A 21016-nucleotide genomic window follows, 5' to 3' on the forward strand; every position below is an offset into this window, starting at 1 on the left:
CTACCTAGGCCTTCTTTTGCTCTGTGCCCTATCTAGGCCTTCCCCAGCCTCCTTAGTTCAGTGTGCACTTGGGCCTTTATGTTCAGTGTCCCTCCTCCTGTGTTTTCCTGTCCTTGTCAGTCCTGTCTTTGTTCTAGCTTGCCTGCACTCAATCTTCAGTTCCAGTCCTTGTCTGCACTCTAGCCACAGTTCCAGTCCTTGCCTGTGTTCAAAACCCAGTTCCAGTCCCTGCCTGCGTTCAAGATCCAGTTCCAGTCTTACTAGCACTCTACACCAGTATCAGCTCCTGCCTTAGCCAGCACTCACCAAGATGTACCGATGCCGCAGTCAAATTCTACTAGCCCCCATATCCCAAGGGCTCAACCTGCGAGGACGGAGGAGGCTGGCAAGGTGGAAGACCAGCCCTAGTCCTGACCTGCCCTCCATGGCACTCTCCAGATGGTGTTCTCTCAGTCCAGACCAGTCACAACACTGATTAGGATTTCAAATCTTTGGATATTTTTTATATCCTTTTCCTGCTTTATAAAGTTGAACTATTTTTGCTACTTTGACAGTTCTTTTGCTTTCCCTATGCGTCAGTAACCACCAAAGTCAGTGCAGCCCTAGATGAAATGCACAAGGGTTTCTCAAGAACTAAGAAACTCATTGTCTATTTATATGCAGACACTAATTACAATCAGGCACAGATGTGGATACCTACCCTTCATTGCGATCTCAACCATTCAAGGGTATGCAAATTTTTTAACAGGACCATTTTATTATTTCCTTTCTGGCCATGGTTTATTTAATGATTGTGCTATTCTGTGACACATAATAGTTTAATTCGAAACACATTAAAAATAACAGATGTGCTTTGTCTGATCACTCATGTTTTCTTAAATGAGATACTACTACTTACTTGATAATTTCCTTTTCTTTAGTGAAGACAGGTTAATCCACACCAATGGGGTTTGCACCTCTACCAGCAGATGGAGACAGAGCAAAGCTGACGTCACAGTATATATACCCCTGAAGTGAATTCAGCCCACTGTGGACTGTGGACAGACTGTGGACTGTGGACAGACTAATAATATTTGATTATAACTATCAACAGACATCCACTTAAGCAGTCAGATAACAGAGAAAACTGAGTTCTGACAAACAGGCTGAGCACACCGTTTAGCCCCCGTTTGACCATGTGTTTTACACGTGCTATTATTACCCCTTATTCTGTAAGGTGTAATAGTGCGGGGAAAATGTGCGGCCAACCCCCCCGAAACTAATAGTATTCATCACATGCAAATGCATGTTGATGAGCCTATTAGTTATCCCCGCGGGATACTGAAAGTTTACTCTCAGAAATTAACGCCTGCCCAAGGGCAGGCATTAAGATCTGAGCAAGCCCGATCTCGCCATGGCACCTGTGCCAGATCGGCCGCTATTCTCTGCCCGATTCTCTGGCTCTGTCGTGCCTGTCCTCCCCCTTCGACATCCCCCAGCCTCACAGGCTGCACGCCATATGTCCCGGGGGCTCCGGGCTCTCTCCCATCGCAGCCCGGGCACCTGCTCCCTCCTTTACTCGCTCTGTCTCTCTAATTAGACAGCAGCTCAATTTCTTCCAAGCCTCTTCAGCGGGTGAGGGTCCTTAGCAGTGTTGGAGGAGCACTCTCCTTGCACAGGAGTTATAGGGTGAGTTGTTCTGCAAACACCTGCAGACCTGACAAATCCTTTACTTAAGCCGCCTCTTCCACTAATAAAGAGGTGCTAGGGATGCGCTATTGTCCCTAGTGCCTCCTTTTTTGTGCGCGGCATAATTTAAATAGAGAATCGCGCATCCAGGAGAGGTGCCTGTGCACTCAACATGGAGGGCCGGCTCTCCCGTGGGTTTTTTTGAATCGGCCTGAAAGAGTGTAACATCACTAATCTAGGGGTTGAAAACTGATATTTACTGAAACTCAGCCACTTAGGTCGACAATAGACCACAGACCGAAAGCCAAGGGCAGGAAGGTGGATTAACCTGTCTTTACTAAAGAAAAGGAAATTGTCAGGTAAGGAGTAATTTGTCATTTCTTAACATTTAGACAGGTTAATCTACACCAGTGGGATGTACCAAAGCTAATTTTGAATACGGCAGGAAGCTGCCCTCAGTCTAACCCACACCGTACACTCAAAGGCTACATTCTCTGCATCTGCACATCCAGGCAGCAATACCTGGAAAGGTATATAATGGAGGATCACGTCACAGCTCGGCAAAACTTGATGGGAGACAATTGAAGCTTCATCCATGACATTGCTCAAGTCCTGGTTAAATGAGCCCTAACCCGTCTAGGTAATGGCTACTCAGTACTCACATATGTGACTGTGAAAACTTCCTTAATCTAGTGGACTATGGTAGCCCATTTCGCCCTGTTTACTGTCACCATGAAGAACAAACAGGAGGTTAGTGTTCTTGAGAGGTTTAGAAACCTCCAACTACCTCATCAAATACCTCTTGACATCCAAGATCCTCAACAAAGGATATTCATATCTCTCTCTCTCTCCCTGTCCAGCATTGGCAGGGGAATTGAATGATCCAAGCAAAGGTCTGAGACCACTTTTGACAAAAAAGACAGAATAGACTGAAGCTGGACCGTCTCTGGAAACACCCACAAGAATGGTTCTCGGCTGAAGAGCCTGCAACACAAAACTCAGTGAGCAGAACAAACTGCCGTGATAACACTGTCCTCAAACTCAGTAACCTCAAAGAAAGGAGACTTAGTGGATGAAAAGTAAAACTTGCCCAAAAGTTCTAGAACTAGATTAAGATTCCATAAGAGCACTGGCAACCATAAGAGAGACTGAAGAAGCTTTGCCTCCTTCAAAAACTGGACCACATCTGAATGGACTGACAAGGGTCTACCTGACCTTGGAACCAGGGAAGATCGGCCACCTTCCTCCTTCAAGGAGTTAAGGGCCAAGCCCTTAAGGAACTTATTCTGAAAGAATTGCAAAATGAGCGGAATCTTAATCAAATGAGGAAGCATGCCTCGTTCCTCACACCAAGCCTCAAACACACTCCAAACTCTAACATAAGCTAAAGAAGTGGGAAAACTTCCACACTTGAAGCAAGGTGGAAAACACAATAGTGGAAGTCCACACTTCAGCAACCAAGCACTTAAAAGGACCATACCGTAAGACAAAATCATACCGTATCTTTGTGAAGAACAGATCCCTGTCATAGCAGGACCCTGTGGCTCATAACCAAAAGGAGAGTTCACCAGGAACCTCAACAATTGTGTATACCATGGCCTCCCAGGCCAAGCTGGAGCCACCAGAAGCATTGATCCTGAGTGCCTTTTAATCTTTTGAATCAATCTGACCAACATGGGCCATAGGGAAAAGGCATATAGAAGCTTGCCTTCTGGCCACTCCTGCCTTCGCACTGTGTGATATCACCAGAAGTTTAAAAACAGTAGACCCTAGAGGGCTATTATGAGCTGGCATGCCTTGTCTGATATCTCCCAGTCTCTCGATCCAGACTCTGCCTGCTGCAAAAATTGGCTCTTACATTGCCCTTTCCCACCATATGGAAGGTGGAGATCTCCTGCAGATATACCTCCACCCAGTTCCTGAGCTGGGCTATGTCCTGCAACACTTGCATGCCTTTAGTGCTTCCTTGGCAATTGACATATACTGCCGTCGTCGTACAGTCTGACTTTACTCGGTTCACTTGACCCTGCAAACGGTCGACGAACTGCAAGCATGCCAGCTGAAAGACACACGTTTCCAGACAAGAGATGCCCCTGAGAGTTCTCTGCACTGCAGAGCCCTTGTGCTTATGAACTCCTGACAGTGAGCCCCTTATCCCCGGAGGCTTTCATCCATCGTGTGTATCAGCCAGTCTGGGATCCATAGGGAACACCCTTCCTTAGATCATCCGCTTTCAACCATTACTGCAGTTGGATGCTGACCTACACGAGGAAATGTGGAAAACAGGATTTACATTCACAAAAAGGCGAGGAGTAACTTGCTTGTTACGGCGGTTACTACCCCAAACCAAATAAGCCTGATACTTCACTTTAAATGCATATCCAGCATAGCTCTCTGCTTCAACGGCAGGGGAGAAAGTCTCATACTTCACTTTCAATGCATATCCAGCATAACTCTCTGCTTCTACGGCAGGGAGAAAGACTGATATTTCACACATATCCAGCATAGCTCTCTGCTTCAACGGCAAGGGAGAAAGTCTGATACTTCACTTTCAATGCATATTCAGCATAGCTCTCTGCTTCAACGGCAGGGGAGAAAGTCTCATTCTTCACTTTCAATGCACATCCAGCATAACTCTCTGCTTCTACGGCAGGGGAGAAAGACTGATACTTCACACATGTCCAGCATAGCTCTCTGCTTCAACGGCAAGGGAGAAAGTCTGATACTTCACTTTCAATGCATATTCAGCATAACTCTCTGCTTCAATGGCAGGGGAGAAAGTCTGATACTTCACTTTCAATGCATATCCAGCATAGCTCTCTGCTTCAACGGCAGGGGAGGAAGTTTGACATTTCACACATATCCAGCATAGCTCTCTGCTTCAACGGCAGGGGAGGAAATTTTTGACAATTCACGCATATCCAGCATAGCCCTCTGCTTCAACGGCAGGGGAGGAAATTTTGACAATTCACGAATATCCAGCATAGCCCTCTGCTTCAACGGCAGGGGAGGAAATTTTGACAATTCACGCATATCCAGCATAGCCCTCTGCTTCAACGGCAGGGGAGCAAGTCTGATATTTCACTTTAAATGCAAAGCCAGCATAGCTCTCTGCTTCAACGGCAGGGGAGGAAGTTTGACACTTCACGCATATCCAGCATAGCCCTCTGCTTCAACGGCAGGGGAGGACATTTTGACAATTCACGAATATCCAGCATAGCCCTCTGCTTCAACGGCAGGGGAGGAAATTTTGACAATTCACGCATATCCAGCATAGCCCTCTGCTTCAACGGCAGGGGAGCAAGTCTGATATTTCACTTTCAATGCATAGCCAGCATGGCTCTCTGCTTCAATGGCAGGGAGGAATGAAAAAAGGTGGATCTATATTCAGGCAACAATCAACAAGGACTGAATTACATAGTCTAAATAAACAGATAAGCATGGGTGTAGCATGCTTATTGCGGTGGTTAATACCCCTAACTAAATTAAGCTATTTCACTTAGATGCAGGTCCAACACTGCTCTCTACATTAATGGCGGGGGTGGAAGGGAAATAGAATAAAAAAAGGTTACTAAGAGCCAAGAGAAACAGATAAGTATGTGAGAGAAAAAAAAGTGCGAAAGCTTGCTGGGCAGACTGGATGGGCCGTTTGGTCTTCTTCTGCCGTCATGTCTATGTTTCTATGTTATGTTTCTATGTAAAAGGCCACTCAACCCCCCCAAACTGCTGCGATTCCCCATCCCCTCCCGGAGGTAGAGGCAAAAGTCAGATCAGCCCATTGAGATTCAGAGACCAGAATAGAAGAGAGGGTGAGAGGAATCCCTAACATTATCTCTCTCTCATTTCCTTCTATTTCTCGTTTTTTTGTTTTTTTTTAAATCCTTACCTGAACTCGGCCCGTCTCAGCCAAATTCAGAGTCAGTCTCCAGCTGTGGGAGGAGTTGGCTAATTCTGCGCTCGGCTTCCTGCATCTGCTAGCCTTTCAGCTGTTCTCTCCTGGCAGCTAAGTCCATGCCAGAAATCTGGCTATCAGACCAAGGCACTCGTCTGAGGAGGGATCATGATATATCACCTCAGAAGAACTCGATTGAGAGAGGAACCATAAGGTATCACCTCAGGAGAAGCGGTGCATATATAATCTCTTTTTTTTTTCTTCTTTCTCCTTTTTTTTTTTTTTAACAAGCAATCCCCTATAGGGAAATATAGGTCCACCATCTGCTGGAGACGGAGAATACTGGTGGGCTGATGTCAATCCAGGGCTATATATATACCGTGACCTCAGCTTTGCTCCATCTGTTGATTTAAGTTAGTTGGCACTACAGTTGTTTACCCTGTTCGATGTAAACCGATCCAATATGGTTCTTGTTCATGAAGGTCGGTATAGAAAAGTGTTAAATAAATAAAATAAATAAATAAATCTCCATCTGCTGGTAGAGGTGAATAATCCACTGGTGTAGAATAATCAGTCTGAATGTTAAGAAAATTCTACACATCTTACCAATTCTACCATGGGTATGTAAACTTATGATCACAACTGTATATGCCTTGTGTGATTATATTGTATTACTGGTTTTGTTGTACTTGTGAATCATTGGGGGTTTTTTTTCCTAGAGTTTGGTATGTGATTGTGGACATGTCTTCTAGCCATTGTTATCCAATGAGAGCATATATTTATGAGAACGTGTGTTATGAATTGAAATAAAGTACCCAGAACAGTGGAGGGCCAAAAAAGGGAGAGGAGAAAATTGACTTATACAGCAGTAGTATGGCTACATTAAACTCCCAAGAAAGAAAGCAATGTCAACCGACTTGCAACTGCGGCAGGTCTTTTGTACATTCTTTATTTATTTATTTATTTTTCATTTTATTTTTATAGCATTTTCTCACATTTAACAAGAATTCTCTTGTATAAGCAAAAATGAGGTTTACAGTAACATAACAGATATATACTCACTTTTTATAAAGCAAATTACACATCACCCCAAATATTTAAAGGTAAAGTGGGGGAGACAAAGAAATCAGAAGCAAATAAATAAGAAATTAGTAATTGTAATCAAATTGAAAAACACTGGAACCCCCTCCCCCCGTATTACTAAATTAACAGAGTTTATGATGATATTCCCAACAGCCCCTTAAGTTGGTCTGGGTCAGTAAATATATAGTTCCCATTATTATATTTCACCAAACACCTGCATGGGTACTTTAACATTAAAGATCCTCCCTTAGACAGGAGCTCCTGTCTAAGAGCCAAAATTTTTTTTCTTCTTATCTGCATGTTACTAGCTAGATCCGGATAGATTCACACATTTTGCCCACAGAATTGTGCTGATCTTGAACGGAAGAAGAATCTCAGTATGTTATCTCTATCAGATACAAAGGCAAAAGTTATTAAGAGTGTCCCTCTTCTTTTCACCTCCGTCTCTTGAGAACTTTGCAATAACTCAGAGATATCCAATGAAGCTTGCAAAGGAGAATTTTCTTCTTCAATATTTTCTCCACTTTTCTTTTGAAAAATATAAAAAGCTTTAACAATTACTGGTGCACACGCAGAAGGAATTTTCAAGGTCTGGGTCACATAACTCTTGAAGAGTTCAGCTGGAGAGATTTGATCAAGTACAGGAAAATTGAGGACTCTCAAATTCAATGCATATGTAAAATTCTCTATATGCTCTATCTTTTTTGAAACTTCCCCCTCTGTTTGGATTTGATGTTGCTGAATTTTTTCTGCTTTAGTTAAGCGGTTATCCAAACTTATAATTTTACTCTCTTGATTCGTCAAGGTAATGGTATTCGCCTTCAGTGCATTGTTAATCTCTACAACAGCTTCTGTTAGGGAAAATATTGACCATTCCATTTTCACAATTAAATTCCATAATCTATCAAGAGTCACTACAGGCGGTTTGATTATTATACTTTTACTGACCTTCTGGGCCTTGATTTTTAATCCCAGGTCATGCATGATATTCTGGCCAGAGTCTTCAGATTGCGGCGTGCTCGCTTTGGGAAAAACCGAGGCCAAAGTTCCAGGGGCACCCTGAATGGGCATCCCAAAAATTTCCTGCATGCCCATAGCACTTTCCACCAAGGTTCACCCTCCTCCAGCGCACCACGCGGATCCTCTGGAACTTCCAGTGTTCTCGGGTAACCTCCGATATTACCTCTGGTCTCATTCGACCATCGCCTGGGGGAGACGGCGTCTCCGGAGCTCCCAGGCTCATTGAGATCTCCTCAACCTGGACAGATGTGCTCCGCTCCAAGCCCCTCCTGTCAGCAGTCCTCTCTACGGGTGTTATAGGGGGCAAGCCAAAATACTCAGAAATATTCCGTTGCTACGGTATTTGAAAGACTATTTGAGGTATTTGAAAGATTTTTCAATTTAGCCTTTCTTTTAGTATGAGGTATAAATGTAGAAATATCGTTTTGAGGAAAAGGAGCTGAGTGTTCACACTGCTCTCAGTGGTCAGCCATTTTGTCTCCTTCCCAGGCCTTTTGTACATTCTTATATATAATCAGTAGCAGTAGCAAGTTTCCTAGCATGGGCTGCAATTTGAATTCGGCTACATGTCTTCGCTAAGGACAAAAAGGAGAAGGTACAATCTGCTGTAGTCAAGCTTGAACGGCTGACAACTGGGAGATATCCTTAGAATAGTGGATGGCTGTAAGGGCAAGGAAGGATGACTGATGGCAAGAGCTACAGCAATGTAGGCAGTCAAGATTGTACAGCTAAAAGTTGGGAAATATTCTTTCATACGGCAATGAAGGTAAGAGCAAACAGGAATATAGGGAGAGTCAAATGATCTTCTTGTTATCCCATGTAAAATCAGATTAGAGTGTACAAGGTGTTCTGCTTTTTGCTATTAAGCCCCATTTCTATGGAATGCTTTGCAATACCCAATGCAACATGGGTTTCGCAAACACTACAGTACTGAAACTCTGCTATTAGCTTTATCAGATAATATCTTAAGAGGTTTTAATACAGGAACACACTACATTCTAGTTCTATTAGATCTCTCCGCAGCATTCGACATGGTAAATCACAAAATACTACTCAATAGACTGAAAGAAATAGGTCTCACTAATAAAACAATAAAATGGTTTGAGTCATACCTAAACAATAGATGTTTTCAAGTACCAATCAAGAATACACTCTCAAACAAAGTCACACAGCTAACCGGTGTCCCAAAGGGATCAGTCCTGTCGGCAACACTCTTTAACATTTATCTCCTTCCAGTATGTCACCTACTAGCGGGTCTTGGAATCATACATTACTTATACGCAGATGATATACAGCTACTGCTACCCATTGTGAACACCATTGAAGAAACAATGAAACTTGCCAATATGTATCTTGAAATAATCAAACAGCTCTTAAATCAGATGGAACTGGTAATAAACATCGACAAAATGGAATTCTTACACCTTGAACGTAGAAGCATACACCACATTCAACCAACACTCTCAATTAAAAATAACCAAGCCGTTGAGCTAGCAACAAAAGTACGAAATCTAGGAGTAATAATTGACCCTGAGCTAAACATGAAACAACACATCTCATTGAAAATAAAAGAAGGATATGCGAAACTAATGATCCTGAGAAGACTAAACCTCTACTAACACTAAACAATTTCCGCACAGTTCTGCAGGCAATGATATTCGTAAGCACAGATTACTGTAACTCCCTACTTTTAAGACTACCACAATCTACAATTCGGCCACTGCAAATATTATAAAACTCAGCTGCTAGAATTTTGACTGGCAAAAAAATAGAATGACCACATTACTGGAACGCTCGCCGAATTACACTGGCTTCCAATTGAACAAGGAATTCAATATAAGGCTTTATGCATAATTCACAAACTAATCCACGATGAAAAAGCTGATTGGCTTAACACTGCACTGCGCGTACATGTCCCGCAAAGAAACCTGAGATCTGCTAATAAGGCTCTACTAACTGTCCCCTCTGTCAAAACAGCATGCCTCATGCAAGTAAGGGAAAGAGCACTATCACTGGCTGGCCCCGTGCTATGGAACACCATGCCACTCGAAATAAGGCTGCAGAGAAATTTGAAAATATTCAAAACCAATCTGAAAACCTGGCTCTTTAAACAAGCTTTTTATAAAGAGAAGGAGAAAAACAGTTGATTGATAAGGACACACCAAACTAGAAGTTGTTACTTGTAACCTACAAATGCATATTAATGTTAAATTCAAACCGCCTAATATGTTCCCAACAGACAAGCTTAACTTACACACATAGTCTATATTGAAATGAATTGTTACCGTACTATGATGACACATGATTAATTTGTAATCTATACCACTCATATTTTCATTATCGTGCCTTGCTGTAAACCATTGTGATGGTTATCTAACTTAACGACGGTATAGAAGGGTTTTTAAATAAATAAAATAATTAATTAATAAATAATTCAAGAGACCAACTACTGTAAATTTAGGAAAGCTGTGAAAAGTTGGCTTTTTAAGCAGGATTTTGATTAATTTATCATGCACTGACATTCTACATGTATAATATTATGAAGATCATTGTTTCATGGTTATTGTTTCATTAGATTGTATTGAGTGCTTTTTTAAAATATATATATTTTATTGATGTATTTATTTTGCTTTTTTGCTCTTTGCTGATGACGTGTAGTTTTTGGTGTTTTTACTTTTGCTTTTTATTGTGGATGATGTTATTTTGATGTTTTTATTTCATTTGTATATTATATATTGTTAACCACTTTGATTTTTTATAGAAAGGTGGCATATCAAAACTTATTCAACCAAACTAAACTATTTACTAGCATCTACTATGTTATTATGTAATCTTCAGAGTCAAACTGAATAAATTACTTGTAGCCTGAGAAAAATGCTGTAGGTCAGAAATGATTCGATATTGAGCCATTTATGTGTGGCACAAATTTGAAATGTACAGACCTGTTTATATTAAGCAGATTCATTTTCAGTCTCTGCTTTCGCATTTTCCCACATATTCTCGTATTTCAATCCTTTGTAAAACATGCTTTTATGACGCACAGGAACAAATGCTCTGGCAAAAATTCAAGCACACATAGCACTATCTGCCTTTAGCTTGTGGTATTTTGCAACAGTGCAACCAGTTTGTTAGGGGTTGCCACAGCAACCTGCTGCAACCCTACTGATATCAATGGAGCTGACTGTAGGTTCCTGTGACAGCCTGCAGCAAAACCAAGGCCTAGTAGCAGGCTGCTACTAGGCCAAAATGAATGGCACTGTATTATCACTGCTACTTCCATCCGCCCATGTCCTTTAAAATGCTCTCAAGTTAGCTTGGCAGGACTATTCCCATTTCTGTGAGATAATGATCTCCTCTTTCATTACGGATCCCCTGGCCAATCAGACCAGTAAATTTGGCTGTTTCCAACATGTTCCTCCCATCTGTGCATGAAATATGTGTTGGCTGTGCAAATCTGAGTCAACACCTACATAGTAAGGATAATAGGGAACTGGAAGCCTTATCTTCTTCTAAAAACTAACAGAAAACAAACCATGGCACAAGTAAAGGTATTAATTTGCCAGACTATACCCTTTTACTGCATACTGTGTTCATGTATGAATGGAGGTGAAGAATAGAAGCCACCATTAGAATACGGTTTTTAAATTGACCACCCATTGCACATCTGTGAATGTATACTTCATTCATTCTCAAATGCTCACTGCGTGTGTATACAAAAAAGAGTCAAAACAATAAAAAGTATGATTTGTTTCTAATCTCATTACATCAAAAATCAGTTATTATTGAATTTGAAGATTAAGATTTTCCAAGTATTGATTTGATTTCATTTCAGAAAACATATATCATTCTGTTTCATGTCACATTATGCAGGATCCCACATTCCTGAAGAGTTAGAAATGTTCTCTGCAAATATAAATGGCAAAAGCCATCAATTAAGACCTGGATATTAGCACATTTACATTCACGCGTTATGGATGAGAACAAGAGTACGCAGGATTTCAATAGATACGCGTGTAGCCGCGCGTATCCATTAAAATCCGGGGTCGGCGCGCGCAAGGCTGCCCAAAATCGGCAGCCTGCGCGTGCTGAGCCGCGCAGCCTGCCTCCGTTCCCTCCCCCCACTTTCCCCTACCTAACCCACCCCCCCCCCGGCCCTATCTAAACCTCCCCCCTACCTCTATCGCGAAAGTTACGCCTGCTCAAAGCAGGCATAACTTTGCGCGCACCGGGCCGGCAGCCGCGCTCCATGTTCTGGTCTGGGGGCTGGTCCAGGGGCCGCTGTCATGCCCCCGGAACGCCCCCGGGCCAGAACCACGCCCCGGACATGCCCCCGAAACGCTGCGTCACTCCCAACATGCCCCCGAAACGCCCCGTCACTCCTGGCACGCCCCCGACACGCCCCCCGACACGCCCCTCTATGCAAGCCCCTAGACTTACGCGCGCCGCCGAGCCTATGCAAATTAAGCTCGGCGCACGCACGGGGGGTTTGGGGTAGGTTTTCGGGGAGTACGCGCATATTTTACGCGCGTACCCCTTTGAAAATCTACCCCATTATGCACACATGCACATACTCTATATGGGTTGCCTTTCTCTACATATCCTATTGTGAATATTCCCTAGTCATTAACTATACTTTCTCAGAAGTTGACTTAATTGATGTAAGAATAGTTTGCAAAATTACTAATGAAGTCATAATTAAAGTTAGTTTAGAACCCAGGGAGCTGTTAGGTGCTGTCAAGCAAACACCCACACAAACACACTCCTTCCTTCTTAAAGTGTGTCTTCTCTCCTATATTCTAGTCTCTTCCTTTATCTTAAACAACAAAGAACTAAAGTTAAGTAACACCAAACTTTTAGCAGAGTTAGAAAAACTAGACATGACTTATAACACTCACCAAATAGTACTTATTATATCATGTTACAGTATTTTTGATGGCACCTGTTTAAGAGTTAGAATTCTAGACACTTTTTCAACACAGTTTTTGTGCCTTATTGTGAACCGTTGTGATGGCACCCGCTTAACGACGGTATAGAAAAGATTTTAAATAAATAAATAAATAAATAAATAAATAAATATATTTTTTAAACTAATAAACTGATTTGCAAGTGTATATTCTATGATGTGACAAGCTTGAAAGGCGTAGCAATATGCTTATAGGTGTCTATATTTTTTTGTATTAGTGATTAGAGCAATGAGCTGGGAACCAGGAAAAACAAAGCTCAAATCCCACCTACCTCATTGACACTCTTTGTGACCTTGGGCAAATAATTTTATCTTCTCATTGCCTTAGTACCCATATAGAGGCCAATGCAGCCGCTCAGCTGATGTGCATTTTAGATGTGCTAGAATAATTCCTGATGTAATAATAGGATTAGCGCATCCAAAACACGAGTCCAAGCCAGCACACAGCTAATAGCGCTCATCACATGTAAACGCCATGTAGATAAGGCTATTAGCTATTACACCCAATGCAAAAAATAACCGTGCGCCCGGTGCACGTTTTAACATGCAAAACTTAATGCCAGCCCCGGGACAATGCTAAGTAGGAGAAACCACAGAAAAGAAGTATTTTTGGCTTTTTTGTGGGTTAAGTTTTGCACGTTAAAACATGTGCGTCCTGATTCTAAGTAGGAGGAACCACAGGTAGCAACATGAAAAAAAAAGAATCGTAACAGCGGTCAAGTTAGGAAAACAGACGCTCAATTTACGAGCGTCTGTTTTCCTACCTGGGTCTGTGTGAGTGTTTGGAAAACGGACGCTCGTTAAATTGAGCATCCGCATTCTTAACCAAAGCACGGCCACATCTCCTGGGTGCCTGATGCCATTGTAAGGGCTAGGGATGCACAATTTATCCCTAGCGCATTCCTTTTACCGTGGAGCTCATTTTCCTACTGCATCAGGTGCCCAGGAAAGGGGGCTGTGCACGAATTTAAAAAACGTGCGCCCAGTTTGGACGTACATTTTTTCGCACTTGATATTGCATCAGCCTCATAGATTTTAAGCTCTTTGGGCCAGGGCCTTATTATGTTTGATGTTTCATAATGCTGTAAGCTGCTATGGCCATCATTTACAAAGGTAGGTTAAAATAATAAAACATCAATATTCAGTAAGCCAGTGAGCGGACAAGTTGTCCGACTAAAGTTAGCTAGATAACTTGTCCCGGATATTCACCGAGACATATGTCCCACTGAATTACTTGACAAAAGTTATTCAGCTACATGTAGTCAGATAACTTACAAACCTTATCAGCTATGTTTGAATATAACCAGAAACATTTTTAAGTTATCTGGCCTTCTGTGTCTAGATAACTTACTACTTAACCGGATTTCTCCAACCGGATATATTTTGTTTTTATAAAACAAAACAAAACAAAAGTGACTTGAGGGCCTGAGGTGATTCCCACCCACTTCCTCAATATGTCTTAACTGGCCCGCCATGGCCGAGCAGCCATCACCCCCCCCCCCCCCTCCTCCCAAGTTCCCTCTTAAGAATTAAAAAAATATTTTTCGGGGTCGCTGATTGGCACTCTACAACCTCCTTCCCCTTTTTGTTTTTAAAGGAATCTCCCCACCCGAAACCTCAAGAACACAGACCCTGAAAACGTCACTTCCAACGTTCTTCTGGTAAGAGAGGTGCCGTAAGTGTACGCTACCCACAGCTTACCCTTCCGGCATTTCTCTTATCATAACAGCACTGGAAGTGCCGGGAGCAGAGAAGAGACGCCTCGTTTCTGGCAGGGGTTTCCGGGTCCGGGGAGGAATGGTGGGTATGTGTTCTTGAGGTTGCAGGTGGGAGTCTTTATAAAAAACAAACACAGGGAAGGAGAGAGGTGTGGGGCTGATATGCGACCCCGTAAAAATGTTTTTAAGTCTTCGATGGAGGTTTTGGGGGGGGGGGGCTGTTTGGTTTGACACGGTCAGTTAAGATATATTGAGGGGGGGGGCGGGAATCAGCTAAAGGCCCGCAAGACACTTTACTTTTTTTTTTTTGGCTATACAGTGCCATTTAACCGGATATCTTTTGAAAGTACCAGTTAAGTGGCAGGTTATCCAGTCACACAAGACCAATTAGCTTTAGACCTTCTCTATAGGAAGTATAAACCTATATGGCTAACTTTGATTACAACTGAAAATTAGCTAAGTTAACCCAAAAACTTTACCTCATCCTGGAATGCCTTTTTTTTTTTTATCTGGCTAGATTTTAGTGCCATTTAGCTGGATAACTTATGCCACTAGAAAGACAAAAGTTAGTGAATACTATGTTGAAAGCTGTATATTTGGATGAGCAGAAGAATGTCATTGCACCTAAATTATGTATGCTCAATTTGCTTCTATTAGCTTTTATTTATTTATTTATTTACAAACATATGCCACAGAAATGTGACAAAGTACATTTGTATTTAAAAAAATCATAATCCTCTTACTTCAGCATCGAAGCGGGGATCCTGATATGCATCGCTGATGTTCACTGGAAGACCCGTGGAAGCGACAAGCTCAGCAATACTGTTATTTATTAGCCAGTCTGAGTAAGAAGACTTCTCCAGGCTGTCTTTGATACTATAAGAAAGACAAACAGAGACAGTAAGGAATGACTAATCATAAGAAATTGCCATGCTGGGTCAGACCAAGGGTCCATTAAGCCCAGTATCCTATTTCCAACAGAGGCCAAACCAGGCCACAAGAACCTGGCAATTACCCAAACACTAAGAAGATCCCATGCTACTGATGCAATTAATAGCAATGGCTATTCCCTAAGTAAACTTGATTAATAGCAGTTAATGGACTTCTCCTCCAAGAACTTATCCAAACCTTTTTTGAACCCAGCTACACTAAGGGGTAGATTTTTTAAATTTACATGAGCGCGTACTTTTGTTCGCGCACCAGGCGCGAACAAAAGTACGCTGGATTTTATATGATACGCGAGTAGCCATGCGTATCTTATAAAATCCAGGGATGGCGTGCGCAAGGGGGTGCACATTTGTGCAACCTGCACGCGCCGAACCCGGCGCGCGCTGCCTGTTCCCCCCGAGGCCGCTCCAAAATCGGAGCGGCCTCGGAGGGAACTTTCCTTCCACCTCCCCTCCCCTTCCCCTCCCTTCCCCTACCTAACCCACCCCCCCGGCCCTATCTAAACCCCCCCTACCTTTGTTGGCAGATTTACGCCTACCAAAAGCAGGTGTAAATCTGCGCACGCCAGCAGACTGCTGGCGCGCCAACACCCGACCCGGGGGCTGGTCTGGAGGCCTCGACCACGCCCCCGGGCTGGCGCCACACTCCCGGACCCACCCCGAACTGCCTCCTGTCTCCGGACATGCCCCCCAGACACTCCCCCTCCTGCCCCTTTTACGAAGCCCCGGGACTTACGCGCGTCCCGGGGCTATGCGAGCGCCGGCGGCCTATGCAAAATAGGCGCGCGAGTGCCCTGCGCGCATAAATCCGGCCGGATTTACGCGCGCAGGGCTTTTAAAATCCGGCCCTAACTGCACTAACCACATCCTCTGGCAACATATTCCAGAGCTTTATTGTGCATTGAGTGAAAAATAATTTTCTCCGATTAGTTTTAAATGTGCTACTTGCTAACTTCATATTCACCACCCTTCTTACAAATTCATTTGCCTTCAAAGCGGGACTATACATAACCATTAATGGGTGAAAAAGGAGACTGATGGTCAGAGAAGAACAAGCAAGAAGAAACGTAAAAGTTTTTAATTTTATGATGCCTTTAAATCATCTTTTTTATACTGATTATTTTTTCATTTGTAAAGTTCATTTTATGTTTTATATTGCAGTTAGCGCCATATGTATGTAATCCGCTTGGAATGACTTGCTAAACAAGAGGAATATATGTATTTTAAATAAATAAATAAGCACGTAATTATAGGAGCGATTCCAAAATTCTAGCATCTGCTGTCACCTAGGTTTTTACAAAACTGGATTCTGGAAGAAGCCTTCTGCTTCCTGGAAGGTGGAATGTTTTACGGAGCAATGGAAGGATCCAGCCTAACAAAAGTTTGTGTTGCTCAACATTAATGACAAGTAGTTCTGTATATATTAAAATATGTGCAGCTCTTTAAGTGTTAAGTACACTCAGGTGTCTGGATGAAGCAGGTATGAATGGATGAATCAAGTCTTACTAGAGAATGTAGATTAAAAGCTTACTCTATATTTTGCTTCTAGGGAGCAACTAAGGGACATGTAAAACACCAATGGATACCTACTGCCTCCAAGCTGTGCTGAATTCAGGGATACCCTGGGAGAGCACTGCATCCATTCCAACCCCATCCAGGAAACTTAAGTGCACCCTAAAGTAGCTGTAATATTATATATTAGTAAAAGTAGAGGAGGTGTAACATAGTGGTTAGAGCAGTGGGCTGGGAACCAAGGAAATTAGAAATGAAATACAATTTCTTTATGACTCTGGGCAAGTTGCTTTATTGCTCATTGCCTCAGCTACCCATTTAGAATGCAAGCTCTTTGGGGCAGGGAATTATTGAGTCTGAATTCCCTAATAATTTTGGAAGCCACCTTGAGTATAGTCCCACTCAAAAAGTCACATTTTTATTAATGTCCATGAGGAAGATTTTAAGTGTTGCTTGTGCAAAAACGACAACATACGCGCGTATGCGGGCCACGTGCAAGCAATGAGAGTTTTAAGAAGCCATGAAGTACGCGTGTACATACCCATGCACGTGTCAAGAATAAGGGGACGGAAAAGGGATGGGAAACTTATTGATTCCTTTCAGCTGGTGGCTGAAAGGAATCAGTAAGTTTTTTCTTGGGACATTGTCTTTTTTAAAAGTATTGGGGCAAAGTTAACTATTTGGGAATATTATTTAGTATGTTTGTGTGTTTGTGCCTTTAATAGTCAGAAAGGCAGAGAATAAACAAGTTAGACTGTTTGTATTTTTAAATAGTCAGTCAATAAGGTAGCAGTAGGTAGTGTGTTTATTTTTAAAAGTCTGCAGAACTGAGTGTTCTCCAGACTTTTAAAGAACTGAGTGTTTGTATTTAATACTAACTGAGTGCATTGTATTGAAAAAAAAACACACACAAAAAAAAACAACCAACCCAAAAAGTAGCCAGAAGCTAGAAATAAGCTAGGAGCAGTGTATACCTAAGTAAAAAAGTTGAATAGTTCAGCTCAGTTACTCACCTTGGAAAGGTGTTGAGGTAGTGTGATTGGGTTTGAATAGGGACCAACATTTGTTAATCAAGAGAGCAGTGAGTCACTCAGGCTGACTAACTGAAGTTAGACTGTTTGGATTTCCCAACCCTCCAACCCCTAGCTCATCCCTTAATTTATAGGCAGGTGCCACTTTCACAAAAAAAACAAAACATCAACAAAAACTTTATTGAGAATTTGATCAGACCCCGGGAGGCCACTACCAGACACATAGTCAATTCACTAATACATTTAAAGGACGTTAGACACATTCCTACTCCCACAGCAACCTAAAACTTAACTAGGAACTGATCAAAATTGAGATGAAGGCAGCAGTCCAGCAGCAAGAGGGGGGCTTCCCAGTCTTTTGCATCGAGTGTCACTTGTATGATTTTTTACCCACCGGTGAGAAGTTGTACATGTGCATGCGATGCAAAGAGCTCCTGGCTCTCAGAGAACGAGTCCGATCTCTGGAGGCTAGAGTGGCAGACCTGGAGGAGCTGAGGCAGACAGAGAGGAATATAGATGAGACCTTCAGGGACATAGTAGTCAAGTCCCAACTTCAGACTGGCAGCCCTGGTGCTGCCTTGGAGGAAGAAGGTCTCATGATGGGAGAGCACCAACCAGGTGCAGCAGGAAAGGATCCTGTAGCAAGGACCTGCTCTCCAGGTGATGCATTGTCCTTTCGCACTGAGGATATCTCCCCAAGGCCTACTGCCCAGGAGGGAAGGGTTAGGTCAGCCGTCATAGTTGGTGATTCGATTATTAGGAATGTAGATAGCTGGGTGACTGGTGGGCGTGAGGATCACCTGGTAACATGCCTACCTGGTGCGAAGGTGGCGGACCTCACGCGTCACCTAGATAGGATTTTAGACAGTGCTGGGGAGGAGCCAGCTGTCATGGTACATGTGGGCACCAACGACATAGGAAAATGTGGGAGGGAGGTTCTAGAAGCCAAATTTAGGCTCTTAGGTAGAAAGCTTAAATCCAGAACCTCCGGGGTAGCATTCTCTGAAATGCTCCCTGTTCCACGCGCAGGTCACCAGAGGCAGGCAGAGCTCCGGAGTCTCAATGCGTGGATGAGACGATGGTGCAAGGAAGAGGGATTCAGTTTTGTTAGGAACTGGGGAACCTTTTGGGGAAGGTTCCCCAGTTGGGATGGGCTCCACCTTAACCAGGGTGGAACCAGACTGCTGGCGCTAACCTTTAAAAAGGAGATAGAGCAGATTTTAAACTAGAACAAAGGGGAAAGCCGACAGTCGCTCAGCAGCGCATGGTTCGGAGAGAGGTATCTTTAAAGGATACTAATGATGCAATAGAATTAAGGCATCCCAACACTGAGGTTCCAATAATAAGAAAAGTAGTCCAAGTGCCTATAACTAAAAACTCACCTGAGCTAAAAAATTCTAACTTATCCCTATCAATTAAAAAGCAGAATGAAAATACAAACAAAAAACAAACTTTGAAATGTTTGTATGCTAATGCCAGAAGTCTAAGAAGTAAGATGGGATAATTAGAATGTATAGCAGTGAATGATGACATAGACTTAATTGGCATCTCAGAGACATGGTGGAAAGAGGATAACCAATAGGACAGTGCTATACCGGGGTACAAATTATATCGCAATGACAGAGAGGAGCACTCGGGAGGAGGTGTGGCGCTTTATGTCCGGGATGGCATAGAGTCCAACAGGATAAACATCCTGCATGAGACTAAATACAAAATTGAATCTTTATGGGTAGAAATCCCTTGTGTGTCGGGGAAGACTATAGTGATAGGAGTATACTACCGTCCACCTGGTCAAGATGGTGAGACGGACAGTGAAATGCTAAGAGAAATTAGGGAAGGTATCCAAATTGGTAGTGCAGTAATAATGGGAGACTTCAATTACCACTATAAAGGAACAGTTAATTACCGTATTTTTCGCTCCATAAGACGCACTTTTTTTCCCCCAAAAGTGGGGGGGGAAATGTATGTGCGTCTTATGGAGCGAATATAAAAAAAAACAAACAAAAATCTAACACCCCCCCCCTGACTCCTCCAAGACCTGCCGACTTAATTTACCGCAACCCCCCCCCCTCCTGACCCCCCCCAAGACCTGCCGACTTAATTTACCGCAACCCCCCCTCCTGACCCCCCCCAAGACCTGCCGACTTAATTTACCGCAACCCCCTACCCTCCTGACCCCCCCCAAGACCTGCCGACTTAATTTACCGCAACCCCCCACCCTCCTGACCCCCCCAAGACCTGCCAAACGTCCCTGGTGGTCCAGCGGGGGTCCAGGAGCGGTCCGGGAACGATCTCCAGGGCGTGGGCCGTCGGCTGCCAGTAATCAAAATGGCGCCGACGGCCCTTTGCCCTCACTATGTCACTGGGACCGACCAATAGCAGCGGTCGGTCCCAGTGACATAGTGAGGGCAAAGGGCCGTCGGCGCCATTTTGATTACTGGCAGCCGACGGCCCACGCCCTGGAGATCGTTCCCGGACCGCTCCTGGACCCCCGCTGGACCACCAGGGCCGTTTGGCAGGTCTTGGGGGGGTCAGGAGGGTGGGGGGTTGCGGTAAATTAAGTCGGCAGGTCTTGGGGGAGGCAGGAGGGTGGGGGTTGTTAATTTAAAGGGTTGGGATGGGGTTTTTTTTGGGGGGGGGGAGGGGATCCCAGAGAAAGAAAAGTTTTCTGATCTGGGGAGTGGACCGAAATGGCCCTCCCCAGACCCGAAAACAAAATGGGGAGGAAAAAAAAAGCTATGCACTCCCCTAATTTGCTCCATAAGACGCCCAGACGCAGAGCCGGTTTAGCACAATTTTTTTTTTTTTTTAATTTTCCCCCTCTGAATCCTAGGTGCGTCTTATGGTCAGGTGCATCTTATGGAGCGAAAAATACGGTACTCAAGTGCAACGAGCTACACTTATCTCAACACCAAAACGTTGCGAGCTACAAATTTTTCTTTTTTGTGCATTTATTTATTTAAAGCTGTGGGACCATCATAACACCCGCGGTTTGTTTGGCAGTAAGCCAGGCTCTCAACCGCAACGGGTCATATTTAATCATCGGTCCATTAAAGTCCTTGGAATGCTATTTTATTGTTGAATCAAACAAATTTTTTTTTTCTATTTTTTTTTCTATATATATTAGTAATATAAAAAAAAGAAAAAAATTTGTTTGATTCAACAATAAAATAGCATTCCAA

The 21016-nt window shown here is 43.2% G+C and overlaps 1 protein-coding gene across 1 annotated transcript in view; it reads right to left on the reverse strand.

Annotated features, from left to right (window-relative positions):
* The window catches only part of PDE11A (phosphodiesterase 11A), an 815296-nt gene that overhangs the window by 301287 nt on the left and 492993 nt on the right, over positions 1-21016 (reverse strand). The window contains exon 6 of the mRNA XM_029605882.1: positions 15088-15220. Coding sequence (XP_029461742.1) covers positions 15088-15220 — 133 coding nt within the window. The remainder of the gene's footprint in view (positions 1-15087; positions 15221-21016) is intronic.

This window comes from Rhinatrema bivittatum, chromosome 6, assembly GCF_901001135.1.
Source record: "Rhinatrema bivittatum chromosome 6, aRhiBiv1.1, whole genome shotgun sequence".
Lineage (NCBI taxonomy): Eukaryota > Metazoa > Chordata > Amphibia > Gymnophiona > Rhinatrematidae > Rhinatrema > Rhinatrema bivittatum.